The 3,600-nt window shown below is 58.9% G+C and overlaps 1 protein-coding gene across 2 annotated transcripts in view; it reads left to right on the forward strand.

Moving 5' to 3' along the window:
* The first annotated feature begins 711 nt into the window (after positions 1-711).
* LOC110391896 (zonadhesin-like) overlaps positions 712-3,600 on the forward strand; it is a 16,936-nt gene continuing 14,047 nt past the window's right edge. Inside the window, exon 1 of one of the 2 annotated variants that reach the window (XM_021383857.1) lies at positions 712-3,596. In XM_021383857.1, coding sequence (XP_021239532.1) covers positions 842-3,596 — 2,755 coding nt within the window. In that variant the 5' untranslated portion in view covers positions 712-841. The remainder of the gene's footprint in view (positions 3,597-3,600) is intronic. The other variant, XM_021383856.1, reaches the window with a different exon arrangement.

Here is a 3,600-nt window from a genome sequence, read left to right on the forward strand (position 1 = left end):
GCGATGTCCCAGTGCATCCCATTGCCATCATCTGGGAACACCAGCTGTGATTTGGGATTGGAACATGGGACTGTGGGTGGGATGTCCCAGTGCATCCCATTGCCATCCTACAAGGATTCCCATTGTGTTTTGGGATCGGGGTGCGGGGTGGTGGGTGGGAGGTCCCAGTGTATCCCATTGTCATCATCTGGGAACATCAGTTGTGATTTGGGGTCAGAGTGTGGGGTGGTGGGTGGGATGTCCCAGTGCATCCCACTGTCATCCTGCAAGGATTCCCATTGTGATTTGGGATCGGAGTGTGGGATGGTGGGTGGGAGGTCCCAGTGCATCCCATTGTCATGCTGCAAGGATTCCCCTTGTGATTTGGGATCGGAGTGTGGGATGGTGGGTGGGATGTCCCAGTGCATCCCATTGCCATCCTACAAGGATTCCCATTGTGATTTGGGATCGGAGTGTGTGGTGGTGAGTGGGAGGTCTCAGTGCATCCCATTGTCATCCTACAAAGATTCCCATTGTGTTTTGGGATTGGAGTGTGGGATGGTGGGTGGGAGGTCTCAGTGCATCCCATTGTCATCATCTGGGAACACCAGTTGTGATTTGGGATTGGAACGTGGGATTGTGGGTGGGATGTCCCAGTGCATCCCATTACCATCCTACAAGGATTTCCATTGTGATTTGGGATCGGAGTGTGGGGTGGTGGGTGGGAGGTCCCAGTGCATCCCATTGCCGTCATCTGGGAACACCAGTTGTGATTTGGGATTGGTGTGCGGGATGATGGCCCTTGTGTGTCCCATTGCACTCACGTAAGGATTTCCATTGTGAAGCTGGAACCGGGTGCCAGATGCTGCACGGGCGGCCCAGGTGTGTCCCATTGCCTTCGTGCAAGAACACCCGTTGCGATGAGGGAACGGAGTGCAGGATGGTGGACGGGTCACCCCAGTGCATCCCATTGCCTTCGTGCAAGAACACCCACTGTCAAGCAGGAACGGAGTGCAAGATGGTGCAAGGATCACCGCAGTGCATCCCATTGCCATCATGCAAGAACACCCGTTGTGAAGCAGGAATGGAGTGCAAGATGGTGCAAGGATCACCCCAATGCATCCCGTTGCCGTCATGCAAGAACACCCGCTGTGAACCAGGAACAGAGTGCAAGATGGTGCATGGATCACCCCAATGCATCCCGTTGCCGTCGTGCAAGAACACCCGTTGTGGTGCTGGAACTGAGTGCAAGATGGTGCACGGATCACCGCAGTGCATCCCATTGCCATCATGCAAGAACACCCAGTGCGAAGCAGGAACGGAGTGCAAGATGGTGCATGGATCACCACAGTGCATTCCTTTGCCATCGTGCAAGAACACCCATTGTGAAGCAGGAACAGAGTGCAGGATGGTGGATGGGTCACCCCAATGCATTCCATTGCCGTCGTGCAAGAACACCCATTGTGAAGCAGGAACAGAGTGCAAGATGGTGCAAGGATCACCCCAATGCATCCCATTGCCATCCTGCAAGAACACACGCTGTGAAGCAGGAACAGAGTGCAAGATGGTGCATGGATCACCCCAATGCATCCCGTTGCCATCGTGCAAGAACACCCGTTGTGGTACTGGAACAGAGTGCAAGATGGTGCACGGATCACCGCAGTGCATCCCATTGCCATCATGCAAGAACACCCAGTGCGAAGCAGGAGCGGAGTGCAAGATGGTGCATGGATCACCGCAGTGCATTCCTTTGCCATCGTGCAAGAACACCCGTTGTGAAGCAGGAACAGAGTGCAGGATGGTGGATGGGTCACCCCAATGCATCCCGTTGCCGTCGTGCAAGAACACCCGTTGTGGTGCTGGAACAGAGTGCAAGATGGTGCATGGATCACCCCAATGCATCCCATTGCCTTCCTGCAAGAACACCCGCTGTGAAGCAGGAACAGAGTGCAAGATGGTGCATGGATCACCGCAGTGCATCCCATTGCCGTCGTGCAAGAACACCCGTTGTGGTGCTGGAACAGAGTGCAAGATGGTGCAAGGATCACCGCAGTGCATTCCTTTGCCATCCTGCAAGAACACCCGTTGTGAAGCAGGAACAGAATGCAAGATGGTGCACAGCTCCCCCCAATGCATCCCGTTGCCTTCGTGCAAGAACACCCAGTGCGAAGCAGGAACAGAATGCAAGATGGTGCATGGATCCCCCCAATGCATCCCGTTGCCATCATGCAAGAACACCCAGTGCGAAGCAGGAACAGAATGCAAGATGGTGCACGGGTCCCCCCAGTGCATCCCGTTGCCTTCGTGCAAGAACACCCGCTGCGGTGAAGGAACCCGATGCAAGATGGTGGATGGGATGCCCAAGTGCGTCCCGTTGCCTTCCTGCAAGAACTTCCAATGCGAGGCAGGAACGGCGTGCAGGATGGTGGGCGGGTGGCCCCAGTGCGTCCCGCTGCCTTCGTGCAAGAACACCCGCTGCGGCGCTGGGACTCAGTGCAAGATGGTGGACGGGGTCCCCAAATGCGTCCCGTCGCCGTCGTGCGACAACTTCCACTGCGAGGCCGGCACGCGATGCAGGATGGCGGGCGGGTGGCCCCAGTGCGTCCCCATCCCCACGTGCCGGACGTTCCCCTGCAAGGAAGGGACGCGGTGCCGGATGGTGGCCGGGAAACCACGCTGCGTCCCCAAGCCCTCGTGCCGTCACCTGAGCTGCGGGGAGGGCACGCGGTGCAAGATGGTGGACGACTGGCCGCGCTGCGTCCACGCCTCGCCGAGCTGCCGGGACATTCGGTGCCAGAAGGGGATGCGCTGCCAAATGGTGGAGGGGTGGCCCAAGTGCGTGCACAAGTTGCTCCTCCGCAGGGAAGCGCCGCCGCCGCCGCCGGCTCCCTCGTGCCGCGACATCCCCTGCGCCAGCGGGACGGTGTGCCGGGTGGAGGGCGGTTCACCTCAATGCATCCCGAGCAAGACGTCCCCAACGCAACCTTCCTGTAGAGTGCACTGCCCCAAGAGGACCACGTGCCAGATGAGAGAGGGATGGCCCCACTGCGTCCACCCCGCTCCCTCCTGCAGCGCCGTCCGATGCCAGAAGGGAGAGGAGTGCCGAATAGTCAACGGTTGGCCACGGTGCGTCCAAAGCAAGGAGTCCCCAGGACAACCCTGCCGGGACTTCCCGTGTCCTAAAGGGACCTCGTGCAAGGTGACCGATGGCCAACCCCACTGCGTCCACAACCCGCCCTCCTGCCACGACGTCCAGTGCCAGAAGGGAACCGTGTGCCACATGGTCGACGATTGGCCGTGGTGCGGCCCCACCAAGGCGCCCGCCATCCAGAAAACTCCGAGCTGCGAGGACATCCGTTGCCAAAAGGGGATGGCGTGCAAGATGCTGGACGGGTGGCCCAAGTGTGTCAGCCCCATGCCGTCGTGCGGGGACATCCATTGTTCCCCGGGCACCGTGTGCAAGATGGTCAACGGTCGGCCAAAATGCGCCCACGAACCGCTGTCCTGCAGCAACGTCCAGTGCAAGAAGGGGACCACGTGTCAGATGGTGGATGGCTGGCCACGGTGCATCCAACTCAAGGTAGCTCCAAGGAAACCTTCGTGCAGTGACCTCCACTGTCC

This window comes from Numida meleagris, unplaced genomic scaffold (assembly GCF_002078875.1).
Source record: "Numida meleagris isolate 19003 breed g44 Domestic line unplaced genomic scaffold, NumMel1.0 unplaced_Scaffold609, whole genome shotgun sequence".
Taxonomy (NCBI): domain Eukaryota; kingdom Metazoa; phylum Chordata; class Aves; order Galliformes; family Numididae; genus Numida; species Numida meleagris.